Raw genomic sequence first — 22,601 nt, 5'->3', positions numbered from 1 at the left:
CAGTGTTGCTTGTGTCTGTGTGCACAAAATATGTCAAAATAACCTCCACATTAGGAGTAGGTACTGCAGATTCCACCCGTATCATTTGTACATTGGCACACCTTGGCCGGACTCAGGAAACTCACCACCATTCCACGGGGAGCCCTCCATCATTCCTCGCAGGATTAGAGACGAAAAAGAGAGAAAGGGAGAGGGAGAGAGTTCATGGGAGGGATTGCTGTTTTACTTTTTGTAGCTGGCAGAGTCTTTACTATAATTTAGCTGAAATAATAGAAGTCTTAAAATTGCTACCAGTGTCTCCCTCTATCTTTCTCCCTCTCTGTCTCTGTTAATATCAAACCAGATGTCAATTTGAGGAAGCACAAGGAGTCGATGCATGCTATTGAAGCAGTGTTTGAACAAGGAGAAAGCTCAGAAATGGCACATGTGAAGCAGTGTCTGACTCACACGCTGCCTCTCCATGGGAGTTTAATGAGTTTGATACATGAGATTTTTTTTTTGTTTCATCAACAGTCAACTCCACCTAGTGGTGTTTGTACTGAACAGATTTCTGGCTGCAGTGAGGAATGAAATGAGGGAAACATTACACCAGCAATTGTTTATCTGCACAGAGCCACTTTACCCTTAGATTGCTGGAGTAGGGAGGATCAATACTTTTTGGAAATTAATTCCAAAAAGGTACAAACAGTGCAGAAAATGTTGCCCCTGAGATCTGGATCAGTGCCTTTGTGGCACAGGCTGTCCATTGCTATAGAGCAGTTGTAGACTGTGTTAGTAGGTCTCCACAGCACCTCTTGGCCTGGCATCTGTGAGGCTTGCTCACACTTGCTTTCACCCAGCATGTGTTTGCTCAGATGAAGGAAATTATGTAATTAGCCTTTGAGGGATTGTTTTCTTTCACTCTCTACCCCCATCTCTCCTGCTTTCTGCCTTTACCCCTCTGCCTTTCTTTTCCTCTCTCTTCTTTTTTACACTCACTCTCACTATGACAGCAGGAGATGGTTCCAATTGAATCCGAGCCACACCCTAGCTCACCTCCTTCATTAATTGCCAGGGACCATCAGTGGAAGAAAATGAGTGCTTGTCATGCAGATCCATCTTAACTGTTGAAGAGCAGCTTTGTTTAACATCAAAGGGGGAGTTTTGAGAGGTGTATGAGAGAGTGGAAATGGGAGACTTTGGGTGTGCAGGGGGTTTTGTCGGGCTGGGTTTTGGTTGGGTCGGGTTGTGTGCCGGGAGATGGGTGCAGGGGTACACATGGGCAGTATCGGGGGGAGGAAAACCTGGCATTTTGCTCTCTAATTCCAGCCGGCCTGGAGGCCTGGAGCGCTAAGAAGGGCCTCACTGTTGCTCTCTGGATCAGCCAGGTATTGCTTACATAAAAAGCAAGTGAAAACAGCTGTAGGGATAATTAGCTTGATTCTCCATTACATGCCATGAGGGCCAATAACTAAAAAATGGAGTTTTGTTTGGGTTAGAGCTGCAGCCCCTACCAGGAGGAAGTTGTAAAAGTCAGGCAGAAAAAAAGAAAGAGAGAAGGAAAAAAGGAGAAATGTAGGGAAGAAAGAGCAGAGCTCTTGAAGCAATTGTTGCAGAGAAGATGTTCTCTCTTCCTGAGACGGCTTGATGTAGACCATATTTTTTAAGGGTTTTAAAGTGCAATGGTTTCAAAATGATTCGATGGGCATGTGTGCACAGATTTTTATTTTTTTTTTACCCATCTAATACGGAATCTGAGTTTTTAACTCATGGGAACATGTGACCTCAGATCAATGAATTATAACTGGACCACATTTTAAGTGCTTTTTTTAATCACATTTGCTGTGATGGATTACCTTAGACACTGCTTTGAAATAGCAATAGAGATGCTGTTCTGTATTTCTTTTTTACCATCTCCATTACATTCACTCACTGCATTCAATAAATCAGACATATGATAAGAGCAGTGATTTGTTTTGTCGTTGTTTTCATTGCAAGGCATTTTGTCAAAATTGCTTCTCTCCTGACCTTCTTTTCCAAGGTTAAATAGACCATCCTATCAGAAACATGAGATTTTCTGTGATCACATACTAGGCCTGCATTTAAAAAGAAAATATATATGTATGACTATTTAGACAGTGAGAAAGTCAGCTCAGTCGCTAGTTGTCACTTCTCTCTCCCTGTATTTCACCCCTTCATACCACCGAATGGCTTGTTTTACGTCTCTCCTCTTAGAGGAGAGTGAGGTGAGGCGGGGTGGGTGGGGTGGGTACCAATCTTTCTACTGGTAATTGAATTTGGTGTGTTTCTCTTTTTTTCTGTAGGAGTGAAAGGACACCAACCACAGGGTAATTCCAAGTGAAAGAGCAGCACTTTAACATTGGTGGTCCCAAAACTCTGCAAGGATCCATTTAACAGGCAGTTTATATTAGTAGCACTTACAGACAAGAAGGGGTTCAGCCGCTCACATCCAGACTCTCAGGCTTGATATCCAATCCTCAGGACAAAGACAGACAGTTGGACAGAAAGAAAGACCAGTAGGTTTTGGGAGAAATTCAGGTGGACTAACAAAATAGACACCTTACAGCCTCATTTAGATTACCGTACAACTTAAAAGGACTTTGACCTGGTATGTAGTGTATGTAGATACACAGTACTGATCACAAAATGAACATTGTTTAATCAACACAAGGATACCAGGCTGTATAAATGATTTTTCACCTCAACCAGACCTCTGTTTCTGCAGAGGGCAATTGCAAATTTTGATAAGTCAATCATTTTCCTGTCTCCTGGCGCAGGCTAAACCAGTATTAATATGAGAAAGTGTTCACCCTGTCTGATCCCACCATCAAGCACACTGAGAGTGGAGGAGTGGGGAGGATGATGAGGGTTACGCAGGGAGTAGAAGATAGGAATGGCTGATTTGAGTTAGAGGGAGATGATGGCTGAGTGCTGTGAGAGGGAAATTATTTTTTGCCATTTGAAGGTATGCATTGAAATAGCAGTAGTTTTGATTTAAAGGGACAGACATGCAATCGTGATCTGAAACAAACCTCAAAAGAGACAGAAATATGTACGTTCATATGTGTATGTGTGAATAAAGCCATTAGCAAATGTGCTTTTTCCCCCCTCTCTAAACCTACTTTACGTGAAGTGGCTCAGTATGATAACGGGAGTGTATGCGTCTGATCTGTTAGAGTGAGTGTCCAATAGTGAAGTGTTAATGTTTTAGTTTTATCAGTAGCCATTTCCCGTGAAGATTTAGGTCATGGTTTGTATATTACAGTGCAATTTATTCCATTCCTGTCCTATACGGTCCTAATGCAGCCAAACTGCTGCATATCGCTGGTGTCTGTTTGATAAATGGAATCTCCATGTGTGTTTACAACTTTGTGTCAAATGTCCTCTCTTGTGCGTTGCTGCCGAAACACTTATCTGCAAGTATTTTATATCAAACATCATTCCAACACTAGAAAAATATCCATTGGAACAAGTCGTTTAAAGGAATTATCTGGACGCAAATAGTCAGAACAGACAGTTTAATTTCAGTTGTTTTCAATCATATTCTACTTATTGCAAAATGTTCTTTGAATCAGTTACAGAAACAGTTCTAACTAGTGTGCAACTTGTTAAAGTGTTATTTTTGTGCACTGCAGGATATATGTGTAGCTTTTTTTTGCTGCCTTTAGCAGCTGATGATGCAGAAAATTGTGGACAATGACCTTTGGGCTAAAAAGGCTTTAAGCAGCCTGTCGGAGCCATTTGAGCTCACTGAATTATCCAGAGTGTGGTTTTAGTTTTCCTGGCTGATATAATATGCTTTGCTTTGTCACATGTTTCTAAAGCAGGCATAATCATGACTACAAATGCAGGACTTACACTCAGGAACATAAAATTCCACATGATTTTAACACTCTGTCACAACATGCTGACATGTAAAATAATCATAGGTCGATAAGCGTACACACATTCGTGACCACATAGCGACACACACTTCCTCATTAACAACATGAACACAGGCGTCACATGCAAGTTTGTGTAGTGAATGCGTCTGTTGTGTGGAGGTAGTGAGGTGTTGACAGAGAAGAAAGAGGAGCGGTCTTCAAACACATCCACAGGCAGGTCGCGCTCTCCATTATGCCCTGCCGGGGGCCATATTTGTTGATTCTCTGGCCCCCCAAATCATTAATTTAAGTGCAGACGACGGCGAAGAAACCTGAGAATGGCGTCCAACACACATACACAAAATTCACACACACAAGCATCTACATGCACAGACACACATTTGGTCACACTATGTGTAGACACGCACACACACACGCCCTGCGTTGCATAACAAATGATGGCACTTTAATTGCTGTGCATGTTTATTTACTCCTGGCTGTAATGGATGGTCCTTCTCTGCCTGGCAGCCAATCAGAGTGAGACAGGAAGAGTGCGAGCAACCCTGCAGAACTGGACCTACGATTTGCCAGTCCTCTTTATACACAACACACATCAACTAACCTAAGATGACACCTTTAAATACAGGTTAGATTTGGGGGTCATTACACAGGTCAGATCATCTCTCTTTACCTGTGAACGTCTTTGGTCCCCAACATACAAAGTTTGTATTAAAGTTCTTTCACTATGCCCTCTCTGAGTGACTGATGATAACGTCTTCAGTGATTGGTAGTTATTTTGGGGCCTGTTTCCTCAGCCAATGAGGCGCCCCCAGCGAGCTAGACATACATCATTGTTTCTTTTTTTTCCACAACCTAAGCCTCAGGAAAGAAGTGAGTTGTTTCTGACTGCTGTGCTGCCTGAATAACAGACACATTTCGATAGAGGTCTTTTTTATATTTTTTTTAATGAGCACTTGATGTTTGGGCTGCTGCCAACTGCATTTAGAGCATTCTTAAGGAGTTCTGGAGGCTCGCCACACAGTTAGAGGAAGAAAATGGTCAACCTAAAGCTAAGAAAAAAACAAATATCTGCACTGGACCTGAGTGTCGTTGTTGTCTTTGTACCAAGCAATGTAACTGTATGATGCAACCTTTTAGGAGACGACTGGGGAAATTAAAAACAACATAAGATCCTTGACTAAATTATACATCCTCATATCCCTGTGTGGATTTTAGCATTTGTTTTTCATTCTTTGTGGTTGACGTCTCATACTGATTATTTTTTCTCAATGTTTCTTTCCACAGCTGCTTGTAGAGCCAGGTACCAAGAGGTTCAAGAGCCTCAATTGAAAGCATGCACACTCAACCGGTCCATACCTCCCCACCATCATGACCATCAGACACACATATAAAAAGATATGCACATACTAGATATATACATACTGCACCAGGACCCACCATTTCAGTGTATTGTAGACAAGCTCAGCGTTCAGCCGGTCAGAAATTCTCCATCTTACCGATGAATGTCACCTTCACTGACAAATGCAATGGCCCACTGAGGACCTAAGCCCACTGTGGGTGAATGTCCCTAACCAGAGCATCAGTCATCAGTATGGAGCTCCAAGATATTGGCAAGCGGTCCCCTGCCTTCATTTCCCTAGCTGTTTTCAATAGACTGGGAGCTGGATTCACTTTACAGTACTGCGGTGCTACAGAGTTCTGGCTTCACATCAACCGACAATCACTCCACCACTGTCGACTACTGGTGTGGCTAAGCTGAGCCAGTGGAACTAGCCGTAAACCCATGCCAATTCCGGACTGGTTTATGATGGCATGAATGTGTTTACTTCTGCAGCTAAATAGTGAACTTTTGTAAATATCACAACATGGACCTCAAAATCCACAATCCACAGAGACCTTCTCAATGTACCGTGCCAAAGGAGACAACCCTGTCTGCTGAAACAAATGACTGAAATAGGACTGCATCTGAATCATTTGGACTAGCCAGTAAAAATGCCCTAGTTATTCATGTGTTTGACCATCTCCCACTTCCTGCGGAGATCAACAAGAAAAGGCAAATTTGGGCTTACAGATGCCCCACAACAGACAGTTTGAGGATCAGCATACACCTTCTCTAAAAGCAGGACCTTTAATAACAAGGAAGGAAACACTGCTGACCTCAAATCAGCCAGCTTACTGTAAGAACAATCTGTTTATACATTTCTCCTTGTGTTCTTTTAGCCTGCTGTGCGTTTGTTTAATGAACCAATACCATGTTCTGTTTGCTTTTCTACATCCGAAACAGTTTTGAGTGCCACTCTCTTTTTTTTTTTGGAAGTTTTAACAGCTGTTTGTGTGTGACTTATTATGCTGAGTGATGTATTATTTTGTTGTCTATTTATTGTTCCTGTGAATCTGAGTGGCTAATCTGTTTATAATGAAGTGACTTGCATTTTAAAGTACTGTCATTACTTTTTTCACTGTACTGGAGGTTGACCTGAGGTGAGGTACAGTATTGTTGTGTTTTGATTCAACTGTATAACAGTGTTTCCATTTGGCCCTTACCTAATATGTACAGTTTTTGTACAGTGTGTGTGCATGTGTGTGTGGTTTTATGCTGCTCTGATGACTGTGAACTGTTTGGGGGTAACAGAATTCACCCTTGACTTGTTCCGCAGTGTTTTGCAGTGGTCAGCTTGTTTCTGTTGTTTGAATAAAAGTTGTTTTCACAAGAATTGCAACATGTGTTTTATCAGAAAGACAATAATGTGAACATTGACATCGGCAGTGTTATTGGTAAATTTGAATGTAACAATGGGTATTTTCACAAGATTAAAGTTTCACCGCCACTAATGGCAACTACAATAGACTCTTGCACAGCCCAAGAAAGAATTCTCCCCAGTTTTCATGGTCTACCAATTCTCTCTCTCTTTCTCTCATAAACTCAGCCAGATGTTGCCCAGTTTTCTTCCTGGGGGGGGGTGATGGAGGAGGAAGGGGGTAGTGAGGGATCAGAAATGTGGCTGAGCATGTTTTAAGTGCTCTTTGACGCAGTTGCAGCCTCCAGCATCCACCACGGTAACATTAGCTGGGAACAGAACTCTTGCAAGATTTGCAGGCACTTCACACTCATTTCTGCCACAGGGATTCACAGTCATATGAAGAGTTTCATTGCTAAAGGAGATATACACTTTGGGAAAAATGTGACCAAAATTATGCCTCTCACAAAAGCATTATGAGTTATCTTTAAAAAATTAGTTTTTTTGTTACTGATTTTTTTTTTATTACATACACACTAGAGGGGCTTAAAATTAAGTTTTTCATGTACAATTCTGTTTTGTTTTTATAGACTGAAATAGAAATCAGAAAATTCTAGTGTCCACAAAGCTGAGCATGCTGGAAGCCAAATGAACCATTCTTCATCACAAATTGTCGGTAATACTGACACATACTGATTGATTTAAATAAGGGTTAAGGGACTCTTACTGATTTTAATTTAAAACCATAGCAGACCTATAAGACTGACTGCAGGTTACAACAACATCAGTATAATAAAAATGTCTGAATGATTCTCTTTTCCCCTCTCTTTCTCCTCCCTCTGTCACCTGAGGCAAGTCTTTATTTGGGCATACAGCCAGATATTCAGGTGACTGCCCCCCTTCCATTAATTTTAGCATTGTTTTACTTCTTTTGCTGACTGATATTCTATCTCTGTTCCCTCAATCCAGATGAAATTCTGTCCAGCACAATTGAAAATAACACGGATTTCACCCTTGAATGCCTTCAGTGTGCACAGACTGAGAAATCTACAGTGACACACGTGAAACTATTAAACACTTTGCCCTCTGACACTCATCATCGGGTTCACTGAAAAATATCGAACTGTAAGCCGACGGATTCCTGCAGCATGTTTCGAGATAATGTACCATAAAATAATAATTACCGTAATGACTAATACTCGCAGGCATTCAGGTGATGAGAGCAGCCTGTATAAGCATACGATATGGACCTGCTTGTCTTGATTTTACTGAGTGGTAACTCGATCTGCTGCCGGTGAAAATCCAAACTCTGCTCTGGTATGGATAGGGTAATAGCCTCGGGTGCTTTATACGTTTATTTTAGGAAATAGAGACGCTTGTTTTGTTACAGGCTGTTCCGCCCTCTCTCTCTCTCTCTCTCTCTCTCTCTCTCTCTCTCTCTCTCTCTCCACATTTTTACCTACACTCAAATTCCTTGCTGCTTGAAAGTTGGTCACTGGAAGAAAAAAAATAGGATTTGAGGAGAAATGTGAAGCGCATGCGCCATCTGAAGGTTCTGCGCTGCGCATCCATGCCATGCTGCAGTGAGCTTTGTGAGAGGAGGCGACTGAAGCAGGTGAGAGAGAGAGAAAGGAGAGAGGGAGGGATAGTCGGCTATACCTTTCTCTACTTCAAGACACACACATATGGTGTGGGAGGACGGCAGACTCGGAGCCTCAGCAAAGCCGCTGTTGTTAACACGCTGTGCTCTTTTCCTCCCCCTGGCACCGTGCGCGCTCGCTAAGCCGCACTGTTTGGAGATAGTCCGCGCGGAAAGTTTTTTTGGAGCATACTGTCTGGAGCCGATTAATTGTGGCATGTGTTGTTTTGTTTTGTTTTTTGCGAGGCGGATGACTTACTTTTTTGCATGTGAAGACTTTTAACTCGAGCGGAGGAATTGTCAAAGTCGTTTTTGCACAGAATGGAAGGTAAATTGACAAGTCGTTTGTGGCGAGGATCACTGTGTGGATCTTTCCGCAGGTAAAACGCGCTATGACCTGAGCGTGTTAGCGGCTGGATTTAACGTTCATGACAAGATTTTCCATGTTTTTGCTTTGACACAGTCTAGCTATAATCTGGAACTGTTTTTACTTGGATAGGGACTATAAAAGTAGGCCGCTTTCTATTAGAAAAGAACAGACAAAGTAGCCTAAGTCCGACGTTTCCGCCAGTGGCACTTTGTGTTGCCGTAGATGTTTTTATTTGTTAATAGTCACCGCAAAGTCACGCACTGATTCGTTAAAGGAACTGATAATATCCTCACACCGTCTTTTGGACATTTTATATATCCCGCTGCTTCCTGCCAGCCCTCTAAACTGTTTGGCGCACGGAGCGCATTCACTGATTGTTGGGCGTCCGTGTTCACCAAAACACCAAACCTGAAGAACTCTCAGCTTTAGAGTTACACTTTCTTCACCCCCAACCAAGCACTTTCCAAGAGATCCGGTGCTCGGATAAAACGACGAGACTTGTCTTCACTGCAGCGGAAAAGGAAATCTTAAATCCACCTGGTCTGCACTGGGATTACTGGTTTGATATCGTCTGCAGAAAGTGGATTACAACTTCTAACGGGCTGTGCTCCCTGGTGAGTAATGTTAGCCTACAGGTCTCTGTATTCACTCACTTTTCCATGCAGCCGCAGTTTATCTTAGAGAGTGGAAAATGCGTGTTTCAGTGGGACCTTTTTGGACTAATACTGGTTCTTGGATGTGGACAAAAGTTTCTGACAGATGTGATGTGTGAAACATATCTCCACCTTCCCCCCCCCCCGCTGGCTGTGACCCATTATGTCAGTGTCCTGCTGGGTAAATAATGAATTCAGCGAAAATTAACTATAAGTTATTTGTTTTAAAATACATATGAAAAAAGTCCGCTTTCCTTTTCCATTGTTAAGGGTCCCCATTTAATGTCAGGCAATGTTCTTTGTGCTGCTTCTCCTCGACAAATCCTTGTACCTGGCTCCCTCTCCTGGTTTTTTAAACAACAGGACAGGCAGGAAAAGAGACTCCTCATTTTAGCGCAATTAAATGCGGATAATATTTCACTCATTAGTCAGTAAATTACGGTGCCATGCTATTTGAGAAAAGGTGAAAAAGATATTTAATTGCTCTATGAATTATTTTTTCCCACCCCACACATCCATACCCCCAAATACATCAAATTATCACCATGCATATTATCAAAGGCTTAAAGATGCAGGCCATACTGTAGATATAGTCGCTTTAAAATAGCAATCATCCATTAAAAGTTGTCATAAATTAACACTCATAGCACCCCATTGCTTTTCACCTTCATAATTTCACAATACTTTGTTACTAAGACTATTCAAATATTATTATATTTAATTGTGATAATATTTTAGATAGTTTGGCCAAAGGTTCCAGTCAGAGAGAACCAAAACTGAGAAAAGACTTCTGCCCAAATTTGACCAAAAGGTGAAATAATTCAAGAACAATTTTCTCATAAAAAACGGTAGGCAATTTTTTTCCTTTACCTTTTCATGTTTAATGTAAATCGTTTTAGTCCTCTATGGTCCTTTTTATAATAGCCTAAATTATCCATTGCAACGGCAGCGCCCGATGTTTTATCATCCTGACGACGGTATTCTAATTGTTATCTTCCTGCCCAATCTGATGCCACTTTTACCGACAGAAATCAGCAAGGTAGTCGTCTGTAATCCAGCCAAGTTCTATGAATATTTCACTCGTTTCCAGGGTTCACTGAGCGCAGGATTTACGCAGCTTGCAGTAGGGATACCAAATGCAGGAATGTATATTTAAGTTTCAAATAAATAATAATAAAGTGATGTACAGTGTTGAATAGCTGCATCCACTGAAATTAATAAAACGGTTTTAAGAAATATTATTTCAAAAAATTAAAGCCTCCCGTCTTTGTCTCTTTAAACGAATAATTACTGTTCTCTACTCTGATTGGCTGAGACACAGTTGTGGAATGACAGATAATTGCACGCACCTGTGGCATCGGGACAGTTAATTTACCTATCAATATGCAGAATGGAACCTGCGTGTCACGTGTCACCTTCACTGTTTAGTTACTCCTGATAAAGTGTACTGCTTGGCGCAAAAATAATATTTAATTGTAGAATTTCATTATCCGTAAATTAAAACATTTTCAAATCCGCTTTCTGGCCGGTGTAACAGCTCCAATTAGTTGGTTTAAAATCAGTGTAAAACCGCCGCCCTCTGTGGATTATTGCTTTAATTTATGTGGAAGAACTGCAAGGAACATAACATAACCTCACCAACTATGAGCTTGAAGCAGCGCACAAACTGAAAGCACGTGCTCGCGTGTGTGTGTGTGTGTGTATGCGCGCGCGCTGGGTGAGTGATGGTGAACTTGGCCTTGTCTTTAATGAGTATTAGGCAGGCCCAGGTCTCCACGACTCAACCCTGGAAAATAACGCAGCGTGACAAATGAGAGCTGCTCTGAGTCCCAAAATTCACACACGGCCCAACTGGAAGGCTGGCACACCGGTTTCACTCGCAAATTTAGGGGGTAATTATTTTAACTCATTTTCTGCCTACATAGCAGCCAAACTATATCACCAAAGCCACGCAGTTGTCTGCAGATAATTGACATTTTTTCCCCTTTTTAATTCCTTGTAGTTTTCGCTAGGCAAAAGGCTGCACAGTATAACCAGGCCATATACCATCATCCGCTGACGTGGCTCCTTGCAGTCCGATCAACAGTCAGTTAATAAATATGGAAATTCATTTGAACATAATTAGAAACCGACATGACAGTTATTTGCATAATTACATATTTAAGTCATATACATCAGTTCCGCAAAGGAAACTAAAAAAAAATCTTTTTAATTTCCATGTTTTATATATGTATGTATAAATATTCCTGTTAAGTCCTATTAAAAAGATTCAATGAATTCTAATGAAAACTAATTTTACGAATTTGTATAACAATTTTATTTCCCAAGGGTGTTTTTTATTTACATAACTGAGCAAAATTAAACCTTGTCACCAGGAACAAATACAATAAAGTCTGCCATAGATGAAAATTAACCAGTATGGAATAAAAACAAAATTATGTGTTTTATTCTAAGCCCATGTTTTAGATCTTATATTTTGTTTGTTAACCATCTTTTGCATTAAAAATGCAATCATAATTATTTGTTAAAATTGAGACAATTTTAGTTTTGACCCTTATGTCAACAGTAAATATGTAGGCTAAAACGGATTTAAAATAACACACACACACACACACACTCTCTCACTCCATCCAAAGAGGCCTCTGTCTGTCTGTCTGTCTGTGTCTTTGTGCGTCTCTTTCTCTGAGTAAAGTGAACTGTCAGGAATGTGTCTAGATGGGGTTTCATGGTCATTGTGTCTTCTCCGGCTGCACATTTATCAGTCCTCTGTGATTCACACTCAGACCTGCTGCCAAATGACTGCTCTGCTGTGCAAGCCCTGATGGCCTCAGGGTACTCATCGCACACAACCACGGTGCTGTTTGCATGTAAAAGAGAGAGTTTAGATATGCAGGCTGAAAGCATTTTTCCTGCATGCCCTTCATACATAGATATCGGTCTCTGTCTTTTTCTGTATTATGCACAATAAACTGTGTGTAAGACAAACATCCAGACTGGCAGGCAGACTGACATGCATCCTTTTCTCTGTCCTCCTCAGATCAGCGGCAGAATGAACCTGGGGCTGGGCTGTGTTTGTCGGCCGGTTTGCTGGCCCTTTGGCAGCGTGCTGGACTCCAGAAACTGTGTCTTTGCCCTCACACTCCTCACACTCCTCATGCAGGTGGTGGTGGAGGCCAACTCTTGGTGGTATGCATTCATTTTCTTTCCATATATACAGTATTTCTGTGTGTGTCTTTGTTTGTGCATGGTATGTTTTTGTGTGTGCTTACTTGTGATGTGGCCAGTGGAGATTGTCAACTTTCAAAAGGCATTTTCTTCTCTTTACAGTCATAGATGAGTCACATTTGTAAATGGGGTAGCAGTGCCTAAAATGAGTTTTTTAAAAAAGCGAAAGATTTAGGGTAATATTGATTTTTAAAAGAACATTTTCTTAGTATTTATATTTGTCTTTTACTTAGTTTCAGAGTCAATTTCAAACGTGTGTGTGTGAGCATGTTTGCTAAGTAAGCCTCCTCAGCTTTAGTTGCACCACATATGAAGTAACACATGCTGACTGTAGCACATTAGCTTTTCAGGAAGACCTTTTTTCACCCTTATTTTCTTTCTTTGCATATTGCCAAACCAAAATTATGAATATTATAGAAAACATAGAATTCTGTGGTTTATGAGTCGGCGTCCAAATATGTGCAAACACGAACACCGTGTGTGACTGTGTGTGGTGTGTGTGTGTGTGTCTGTGTGTATACACACAGCCTGCTGCTATTAGAAAAGTCTATATTTGAGCATGCTGCACTTAAACACACACAGTGCTTCTGATAGGGAAAATACTGTTTACCAGTCACCAAAGAAGCACTGCTTTAAAGCAAATCACAACTCTTTATATCCTGTGGCTGTTTGTGTTTTTGTCTAATTGTGCACTTGTGCGTAATTGTGTATCCGAACTTGAGTGCTTGTAGAAGAACATGGAGCAGTTACAGGAAACCCACATTCTGTGTAAGTTTTTTATTTACTTCAAATGAGCAGATCAAAGTCAGTGGTGACATCATGTGGTGATGGCCCAATTATATTAAAAATAATAATTTAAACAATTAATGAAGAGGATTTATACAGAAACATATTTTGATGGGCTCAGCTCAGTAGGAGACTACATTAAAGTTCAAATAATGAGTTGGATTACAGACCCAGCTGAGGACTTACCACATTACCACAGAGTTTTTGGAAAGCTGAGTTTGGAGCACAAACCGTATGTGTCTTTCAGTTTGCTCTTTGAGAGGACGCACAGGTGTGAATGATTTAGAGTGTCGGAGCAGTGGGCCGGCTGACTGTGTGTGTGTGTTAGCCAGAGCGTCAGTCTGCATGTGTCTTTGAGCATGTTGATCTTTTTTCTTCTTCTTCTGTGTGTTTATGTGTGTACTTGTGTATATGTTGTGTGTATTCAGTCTGTGTTCCCTCGCTTCTGAGTTTCCCCAGTCGATCAGGTTACACTGGGGGCTAATTGTCTTTCTCTTAGGGCTCAGGGATGGGCTGCTCTAATTGTCCTGTGGCCTGGAACCAGATGCTCATATTAGTGTTCCTCTCTCTCTGTTTCAACTGTGTTTGTCCATCTCTCTCTCTCTCTCTCTCTCTCTCTCTCTCTCTCTCTTCCAGTCCATTTTTATTTCTCTTTCTGTCTCTTACACAAAATCGAATGGAGCTGTTACTTTAGATGAAATGATCAGATTTGTTCCAATGTGGTATACAAATTTCATAGCGCACAGGTATCCATTCGGTGTGTTGACCTGGCGTGAGGAAACAGTCATGAAATGCACTATGGCAAAAATGGGGTTGGGACTCGGGACCACTCCACGGGGTCACAAGATAAAATCAGAAGGGTTTGCTAGCTTTTTACCACGTTAAGAAAGAAGAAAAACGCATTTCAAAACAAATTTATGTATTTTTTTTGGGCTTTTCTTTAATCTCTGCTTTTTGTGTAAATTGCTGGAGAGTTTTGCCTCCTAAGGCCTCTAAATACTTTTAAAATGAAACAATCAAGGATCGGTTGGGCTCAGACGTAACATGCAACCTGTGATGAGGCGTCACTGACAGGCATTGCTTGGCTATAAAAGGTCACAAGTAAAAAAAGTTGGCAACCACTGCTTTAAGACACACTCAGATTTTCTCTCTGTTTAGCCCCTTTTACTTCACGCACTCTTTATTTTACTCTAATCTCTACTTTTACTTAAAATTTTCTTCATCATTCCCCTTTTTCCCTCCCTGACTCTTCTTTTCTTCGCTTGTCTATGCCTCCGTTTACTGTATGTTCTTGGCCTGAAATAGCACAGTGTCATGAAGAGCTAAGAGTGCGCAGGGTTTTACTCCATTCAGTAAATAACTGCACCTCATTTCTCTGACATAGCCTCATCCTATGAGAGGGAGAAACTAATCAAGTGAAATGAGGTGTTGATTGTGAATTTGGCCTGAAATCTTGCATATATTTCACTCATAATGGCAAATGAGTGAAAACAACTGCATTATGTGTCCCCCTCATCCAGGTCTCTGGCCATGAACCCTTTACTGATCCCCGAGGCCTACATCATCGGTGCCCAGCCTCTGTGCAGCCAGCTGGTGGGCCTGTCGCAGGGCCAGAAGAAGCTTTGCCAGCTCTACCAGGACCACATGCAGTACATCGGTGAAGGTGCCAAGACCGGCATCAGAGAGTGCCAGTACCAGTTCAGACATCGGCGCTGGAACTGCAGCACGGTGGACAACTCCTCTGTTTTCGGACGGGTCATGCAAATAGGTAATAAATGGGCAAAGGATATATAGAATGGCACATATTCTTAGAAACTTGTCCATGAACACACATGAGTAGATACAAACACACTGTGTATTCACAAATACCCAAATACGCACATGTATGCAGTACGATGTTATTTAGAATCTGTACATTCTATGCCTTTCCGCTCTTTATTCTCCCTCTCTCTGATACACTGACGCTATTTTGTATGTTTGTGAAAGTGTGTGTGTGTGTGTGTGTGTGTGTGTGTGTGTGTGAAATGTATGGGGCTGCTGATTCTCAGCAGCTGTGTGGAGGGAATAGTTGGTGGGTGAGGTTGCTGGATAAATCACATGTGGCTTTGGCCTGCTAAACCAGCTCCCGACATGGAGTAGGAGGGAGGCAGCGAATCTACTTTTCCCCTGATGAATGGGAGACAATCTAATCTCATTAACACACACACACACACACACACACACACACACACACACACACACACACACACACACACACAGATGCACACACTATAGACCTGGACTGTAGCTGCCCTGTATTTACAAGTAATGGGAGTGCAGCGAGTGTATGCACCAATATATCACCTTGTCAGAGATTACACTGTCTGTCTGTGTGTGTGTGCACATACATGCAGTGTGCTCAGAAATCTTATAGAAAATTCAAGAGCTTTACAGTCCTCTCTTAAAAGCAAATCCCACTCTTGGATCCTATCATTTAACATGGTTTGTTTTAGTTTTCTTTGGATGCGAGCCTTAACCTCAGGGGCTAATGTAAAGGTGGTTTACCGTTTATTGATCATAACTCTCCAGCTGAATTATAATGAATCTATGCAATGTCAGTGTTGCAGCGGAGTTAGCAGGCTCGATAGTGGTAAAAGCTGAATGGATCACATTTTGTATTTTCAATACCAGCCAGAGCTACGTGAGACATGCAGAGGGGGGGGTGTGCATTTTGATCATGTTGGTACTCAAGGGTAAATTCATCTAAATTACCCCCCCCCCGCCACACATTTTCTCATCTACTCTGATTGCACGCATTTGTCCACATTATCAGCTCCACCCCAATGCAATTAGTGGAATAAATGATGAATGGAATTTCGTTTGTGGTGCTCACAACTTTAAAAATAACGTTTAACGCACTCAACAGCATCTTGTCTTTCCAGAAATAATGTCACTTGTCAACAGTTTTCTTGGTGACTTTTTTTTACCGAAAAAATTCGGTAGAAAGTTGTTCCACTGAAAACTGATCACACCAAGGTCTGTAGATGATCCTGAGTAACCAGGGCATTGTTTTTGGAAAGAGAGGTTTTCTGTTAAAATTCTAAATGTAATGTTGTGAGCTACAGAAACTAAATTTCATTCACTTGCATTGTATTGGGGTGGTGAATATAGATGGATATCTAAAAACCGCAGCACATGAAACTGAAACTGTTAGCATGGATAGATACTACTAATGTTTTTTTTTTAAATTTATTTAATCTTTTAAATAAAAAGTCTGAAAGTCTTTTTTATTTAGGTGAACCGACCCTTTAACGTGCTGTATTTGTGAGCATAAACACATATGAGTGCGTCTGTGTTTTTACACTATTCTTGGTGATTCTCCTTGTCTGTGTCTCTGGCGCTGCTGACTCCCTTTCCACAGATCAGTCTTCATAGAAACCTCATCAGCAGCCGTTTTCCCATTCCTCTTCTCCCCAACATTGCTCCCATCTCAGTCCACTCTGGGCTAAGTAAACATGTCCTCCCTCTATAGTTGTCTATCTGAAAGCTTGTCCTGCTGTCTGTCTGTCTGCTGGCTTAGGACACTGCTGGTGATTAAAAGCTGAGCTCCAGAGGATGCTGGCGTGGTTGGCTGCCTGGCTTGGCTAGCTCCAGGGTGGGGTACAGGGGAAGACGGGAGACGACAGTTTGTCCGTCTACAGGTCCACTATTAGGCCAATATCCTCAGACTGGATTAAAAGTTGCACTAGACTAATAAATCCCCCACTCTCTCTATCATCTCTGCTCCTGCCAGAGTTTCCCACCTGAACATCTTTCAGGCTTTCCAAAAGGTTTCTTTATTCATCTTTTCTCTCCTCCGTCATTGTCTTTTTCTGCCTTTTTGTGATATTAAGTGCATGCGTGCGTTTCCACTTTGCCTGCTTTTTATTTTCTTCAATGTTTTTTTTTTCTTGACTTATCTCTTCAGTCGACTTTTTTCTCCTCCCTCGTCTCCCATTCACTGTCCATCTGTTATTGTCATTATTGCATGCTCTCTAAAGGTTTGGCCCAGCAGGTATATGAGCTGTGCATTTTTATTTTGTAGGAGCTCCCGTCTTCGATGTCAACACGCAGCCTCATAGTTTGGTTGGCTGTTTCTTCTATAGTCGCTTATCTTCTTATCTCGGTTTTCTGCTCTAGTCTGTGACTTTGTACAGTGGTAGTAATGGATTGAGCATTTAGTGAACTCAAAAACTGCTTGTGTATTTTTTTAAAAACTCTTTTTAAGACCTCTCACTCTTGTCTCTATAGAGGAAATGTTGAGGGTAGAAACAGAGGGAGTTAATGAGCAACGGCTCCAGAATCAGCCAGTCATGACAGATAAAGTCAAAGAGCTGTTGTCACTTTCAATTTGGTGAACTGGAAGCTGCTTGTTAAGAAGGATCTCTGTCACTGGAGGGCGCTCTTTTCTTGCTGGCTGAAGCCCAATAACAGCAAACCAGATTCCACCATTCAACATGATGTTGATGAGGAGCCTGCAGCACTTGGCTGAAGTGCTCTGTAATCTTAAATGTATGATGAATGCTGTCATATGACATCACATATCATAACACTGTACATATTCTTAAGGCAAAATGACACACATTCAGTATAAAACAAATATACATACATAACCTACAAAAATGGAAACAGTGGATGGATATGCCAAATGGTAAACATACATTTAGACATAGCTCATTTACTCTGATTCTTGTTATGTCAAATGTGACATGATGGTCCTGTTTGTGTGTCTGCAGGCAGTCGAGAAACGGCCTTCACTTATGCCATCAGCGCAGCGGGGGTGGTGAATGCGGTGAGCCGTGCCTGCAGAGAGGGGGAGCTCTCCAGCTGTGGGTGCAGCCGTGCGGCTCGCCCCAAAGACCTACCACGAGACTGGCTGTGGGGTGGCTGTGGAGACAACCTCAACTACGGCTACAGGTTCTCTAAGGAGTTTGTGGATGCACGTGAGAGGGAGAAGAGCTACCCCAAAGGATCATATGAGAGCGCCCGGCTGCTGATGAATCTTCACAATAACGAGGCTGGAAGGAGGGTAAGACACTGGGGTTGCATGCATGGACACACACACACACACACACACACACACACACACACACACACACACGCAGAAAGATATAAACTGCAGGCCCTAGAATGAGACCAATCACTGATAGCAAGAGGAGTTGAAAGTGAGTAAATCCAGGTCAATCTGATAGGTCTCCGCTGATCATCTGTGTAACAGCTCTGTCAGCTCTCCCCTCCTGAGGCTTTGATCTGTGGGGAGATGGAGTCACTGGAGGCAGCTCTGGGGTTTCTTTTCCTTTCCAAACATCTTGAAACCACCTCAAAGGAAACGTAATGCCAGATATCTGTTGCCATGCTGTTCTCTTTCAAGTAGGACAAATGAGTGGACAATGTTTTATTCAATGCACTATTGGAGACATGGACAGGATCATTTGGTCCTTTATGGCAAAGTGATGCCTTATGAGATCATGAGCAGCATGCTGTGCAAATATTTATGCAGACAGGTCAAATTAGAAATATGAAGCATGTGTCACTTGGACATTTGTCTGCAGTTTGCCACGTAAGAATAAATGTTTTAGCAAGTTCTCTCATCTGGTTATTAATCCAGTTATTTCTTTTCTCTCCTCCCCACTCTCAGACGGTGTCGGACCTTGCCCATGTGTCCTGCAAGTGTCACGGAGTATCGGGCTCCTGCAGTCTGAAGACTTGCTGGCTGCAGCTGGCTGACTTCCGCAAGGTGGGCGATGCACTGAAGGAAAAGTACGACAGCGCTGCTGCCATGAAGCTCAACACACGTGGGAAGATGGTGCAGATGCACAGCAAGTTCAACGCTCCCACGAGCCACGACCTGGTGTACATCGAGCCCAGTCCAGACTACTGCCTGAAGAACCAAAGCACGGGCTCCCTGGGCACAGTGGGGCGCCTTTGCAACAAGACCTCGGAGGGCATGGATGGGTGCGAGCTGATGTGCTGCGGCCGCGGCTACGACCAGTACAAGGCCCAGATAGTGGAGCGCTGCCACTGCAAGTTCCACTGGTGCTGCTACGTCAAGTGCAAGCGCTGCACCAAAATCGTAGACCAATTCGTCTGCAAGTGAGAAGAGGAGTGTTGCCTGTGTGTGTTTGCTTGCAGACGATGGGCATACATCTGTGTGTATTCATGAGCAAAGGAGTTGAACACAGAGAGAGAGAATGGAAGAAACTATATAAATTATATTTATAGAGTTAAACAATTATGCCATTGCAAAAAGACTGACTTTTTTCAAAAAAAAAAAACGTTATGTCTTCAGAAACTGAGAGTATCGTGAAATATTTATTTTGAGATTGTTGTGTTTTATTTTGGCCTAGACATCACCAGCCGATTTTAACCCCTTCAAGTGCCTAAAACTGACTGGAAATCTCCCCCCACCCAACCCCCACCCTTTTTTAATTTCAGAAAATACCATTTTTCTCGTCTGATGGGTCACACTGATTGCGAAATTGGACTGTGCTTCCCATTTCCTAACAAGAGTAGAGTTTGAAAATTTGTGGCATAGGTGACCAAGAGCTCCTGGTTTGTTGTTTGAGAACTGTGTTGAGAGGAGACTGCCTGTGTGCTGTAGTGTATGGATGTGTTTTCATGGGCCCAGTCTCAAACCAGCCTTCACATCCTTACCGAAGTCTACTTGTCCCCTCTCACCACATATAGAATAAGGAACACTGTTGGTTCGTACAAGTCCTTGGAGTACAATGGGTACAATAAGAGGGTTGTTTTGGGGGATTGGGCCATTTATTAATCTGTCCCAGAAGCCTTAGAGTTCCCCAGGTGCTGCAACAAGCCCTTCACCATTATGCACTTTGATACAGAAGCTTAAACCTGTCTGTATGTGTCTGTTCAGCTGTTTACTTACTACAGTGCATCAGCAAATATATCAATATTATAGCCTACATTTTTTTCCATATTAATTCAGATTATCCATTTAACATTATTCTACAATACTTAACATGGTTTGAATATATATGGGCAATGTTGTGGTTACAGTGGTAAAATATTCCATGTTCTGTGTATATAGTATGTCTATCCAACCAATCAGTAAACTGTATTTATTTTCTTTAACCAGATCCTCCTTTAAGCTTAAAACAGAAAAAAAATCATCATCTCCATCATAGATCAATATTTAGTTGGACATCCCCAAGTTTTGAAGTCACTTTTTAAAATTTTGTTCTCACTAATGCGGCTCTTCACTGTTTTTGTAAAGGGAAATGCACCTTATTGTTTCGAAACACAGATTCTTTTTTCTCACTCATGTTCAGCTTTACTGTTACACACACACACACACACACACACACACACACACACATATCGAAGATCTTCAGATTTGATCATCGCCACAGATTTCCAGTACCACTCAGTTAACTGCTAACTATCCCTGTGATGATTCTCAATAGACAAACTATTTCTAAATCCAACTATGTATATTTATAAGCTTCTCCATGAATTTGAGGTTTGTTAAACGTAATGTGTTATAGCTGATATTTTGTTACTTTTTACAAATTGGCTCAATGCTCTACTTTGTTTCAATAAATATCAAATGTAAAACCAGCAGAGAAGTATTTACTCACAGTATTCATTATTATTGTATTCTACTATCCAAGTTTTGTTTGTCTGTCTTTGACTAAGTATTTTTAATCTCCTGACATAAACCTTTTCCTTTCTACATTACTAAATAAGTTTATCTTCTTGAAATGTCTGGGCCTTTAGTAGAGATTTGACTACTGATTCCAAGATCTAACTTTTCCTTTTCTTCTCTAACAGCATTTCATTTCATTTTCTAAACCAGGTTACATTTCTTCATTCAGTCTTCTCACCCATGGGCAGATTTGGTGACAGACAGTCAAACCCACATTGGATGACAGCTGTTTTAAGCATGTAGTGAACAAAGATGAGGCGAATTTGCTTGAGAGCTTTGGAAGATGGCCTGAAGATTGGGTGTCTCTCAAGGGGATGGTTGAGGTTGCATTATAAGCGCCCCTCAACAATCCAGTGACAGTGGATCAGTTAATGGAATGATTAATCATATTGTGTCAGGAGAATAGGAAGAGGGGGCTGTCTGGAAGACGACTGGGCCTTGTCAGAGACTGCTGGAGCTCAAGAAGAGACGCAGAGAAAAGGAGAGAAGATTGGGTAATGAGAGACAGGGGATTACATGAGGGCTGGATGAGAGGGGAATGGAGAGGAGAGGAGCAGAGAGAAAGTGCTTTAAGGAAAGCAGAGCTGAAGGACTTCCATTACAGTGTAAACGGTCCTGACATTGACTAATATTTACATTGGTAAAATGACACTGACTTTATAGGAGCACATCCCATATGTGACCCTGTCAATTTGTGTGTGTGTGTGTGTGTGTGTGTGTGCACGCGCACACACTTGAGTGTGCTTCCACTTGCACAAAATGTGTTACATCATGACAAGTGATTGTGACATTTCTGATTGGTGTCACGTAGGCCAATAAGGAAAAGCAGGAGAGAAAGATACAAGGTTAGCAAGCAGGGAGAAAGAGTGTAAAGTTTTTTTTGTTTTTTTTAAAGACTCAAAGGAGACCAAGAACAGCAATATTGTTTTTACATATTTAACCTTCTGTCAGCAGCAGGATTTATAAGGATGTGAAATGACCCTTCATCTTTGGATTTCTTATGTACATGAAGGTCAGAAACTATTTGCACGTGTTGGACGAGGCTCCTTGCATGTCAGAATGAGTGACTGACTCCATACCAGCAGGACTCCTCCAGCAAAAGCATAAACAGAAATCCAGGTGCACAGCAGGCTGATACACCAGGTGGAGGAAACCTGAAACCCACAGGTGCACAGGTATGACTTACCTGACACAGTCAGCCAGAGGAAAAGACACGGGCACTTCCAAATGTTCAAATGAAATGTCTGATCTTGGCAGGCCTTTCTCCATCTGCCCCTTTCTCTGCTCCCACCTACATTTTGACAGATAATGCAGGCAACTGTGTAAATATTTATATGCCTGTTCTGCAGAGAACAACACCATCCTTGTTTGGCTGTGGTCACAGGGTGAAAAAGGTTGTGATTTGGATTTTGCACACACAATTAAGCATTCACCGCAAGAGCACTTTGTAGCTTCACGAGTGCACACACACTTAGAGAAGGAGGTGCTCAGCGGCTATTTTAAGCTGATGTAAACCTTGGTATCCGCTTGTCATTTGCTCTTCAGAGTTTATCTAAGAAAAGAGCAATTTGTCTAAATGAGCCTTCCATCTATCTCATGTTTTCTTCTTTCTCCCTTTC

At 41.8% G+C, this 22,601-nt stretch overlaps 2 protein-coding genes across 10 annotated transcripts in view; both read left to right on the top strand.

Moving 5' to 3' along the window:
• LOC122882453 (ERC protein 2-like) overlaps window positions 1–6,598 on the top strand; it is a 152,254-nt gene extending 145,656 nt beyond the window's left edge. For all 8 annotated transcript variants that reach the window (XM_044209833.1, XM_044209840.1, XM_044209835.1 and 5 more), the window contains one exon: window positions 5,169–6,598. The gene's annotated coding sequence lies outside the window, so the exon portion shown is untranslated. The remainder of the gene's footprint in view (window positions 1–5,168) is intronic.
• Window positions 6,599–8,121: 1,523 nt separating this feature from the next.
• On the top strand, window positions 8,122–20,894 carry wnt5a (wingless-type MMTV integration site family, member 5a). 2 transcript variants are annotated; one of them, XM_044209830.1, is made up of 5 exons: window positions 8,122–9,245; window positions 12,322–12,470; window positions 14,816–15,063; window positions 18,050–18,342; window positions 18,952–20,894. In XM_044209830.1, exons 2-5 carry the CDS (start codon window positions 12,334–12,336, stop codon window positions 19,408–19,410), a joined length of 1,137 nt encoding a protein of 378 aa, XP_044065765.1. In that variant the 5' UTR covers window positions 8,122–9,245; window positions 12,322–12,333; the 3' UTR covers window positions 19,411–20,894. The 2 variants fall into 2 exon arrangements, with proteins under 2 accessions (XP_044065765.1, XP_044065766.1); XM_044209831.1 differs by having other exon boundaries at window positions 8,145–8,237; window positions 12,445–12,470.
• Window positions 20,895–22,601: the final 1,707 nt, after the last annotated feature.

This window comes from Siniperca chuatsi, linkage group LG10 (assembly GCF_020085105.1).
Source record: "Siniperca chuatsi isolate FFG_IHB_CAS linkage group LG10, ASM2008510v1, whole genome shotgun sequence".
Classification (NCBI taxonomy): Eukaryota; Metazoa; Chordata; class Actinopteri; order Centrarchiformes; family Sinipercidae; genus Siniperca; species Siniperca chuatsi.
Note: the sequence above shows the minus strand (reverse complement) of the source record. Positions and strands in the feature narration are given on the sequence as shown.